We start from the raw sequence: 698 nt of genomic DNA, 5'->3' as shown, positions 1-698 counted from the left end.
CTGCAGCAGCTGCTGCTTTCTATGCATCCATGGCTGGTGAGCGGCCGTCTGAGCTGCAGCAGCTGCGGCGACTAACCCCTCTGGAGCACGTGCAGCTGCAGCAGCAGCAGCAGGAACAGCAGCAGCAGCAGCAGCAGCAGCAGCTGTTGCTGCCCAGCAGCAGACCCCTACGAGCCCTCGATGGCCTCCCCCTTGACCTGCGGCTGCTCGACGCCCTCACGGCGCCGCTGCTGCTGAAGCGGCTGCTGCTGGAGTGTATGTACACCCCAACAAGAAAGTATATACCCATACACAAACCAGCAGCAGATGCAGCAGCAGCAGCAGATGCAGCAGCAGCAGCAGCAGCAGAAGCAGCAGCAGAAGCAGCAGCAGAAACTGCTGCAGATGATACCACATACAGCTGCGGGCAGACAGCAGCAGCAGAAGCAGAAGGAGCAGCAGAAACAGCAGCAGTGGATCCTGCTGCTGCTGCTGCTGCTGTTGCTGCTGCTGCTGCTGCTGATGCGTGCAAGGACGGAATGCAGAATGGAGTGACCACCCACCACCAGGAGCAGCACCAGCAGCAGCAGCAGCACCAGCAGCAGCAGCAGCAGTGTGAAGGAGGAGAGCCAACGCAGCCTCTCGCGGAGCCGTTCGAGTTGGGGGTGACGCAGCCCGCTGCAGACACCCAGCAGCAGCAGCAGCAGCAACAGCAGCAG

General features: G+C 61.7%; 1 protein-coding gene across 1 annotated transcript in view; it reads left to right on the top strand.

The window, feature by feature from the left end:
- The window catches only part of EMH_0024110 (uncharacterized protein), a gene marked incomplete at both ends in the record, with an annotated part of 14,709 nt that overhangs the window by 7,881 nt on the left and 6,130 nt on the right, over positions 1-698 (top strand). Inside the window, one exon of the mRNA XM_013502255.1 lies at positions 3-698. Within this exon, the coding sequence (XP_013357709.1) occupies positions 3-698 (696 nt within the window). The remainder of the gene's footprint in view (positions 1-2) is intronic.

Source organism: Eimeria mitis, genomic scaffold, assembly GCF_000499745.2.
Source record: "Eimeria mitis Houghton genomic scaffold, Emh_scaff868, whole genome shotgun sequence".
In the NCBI taxonomy this organism is placed as follows: Eukaryota; Apicomplexa; class Conoidasida; order Eucoccidiorida; family Eimeriidae; genus Eimeria; species Eimeria mitis.
Note: the sequence above shows the minus strand (reverse complement) of the source record. Positions and strands in the feature narration are given on the sequence as shown.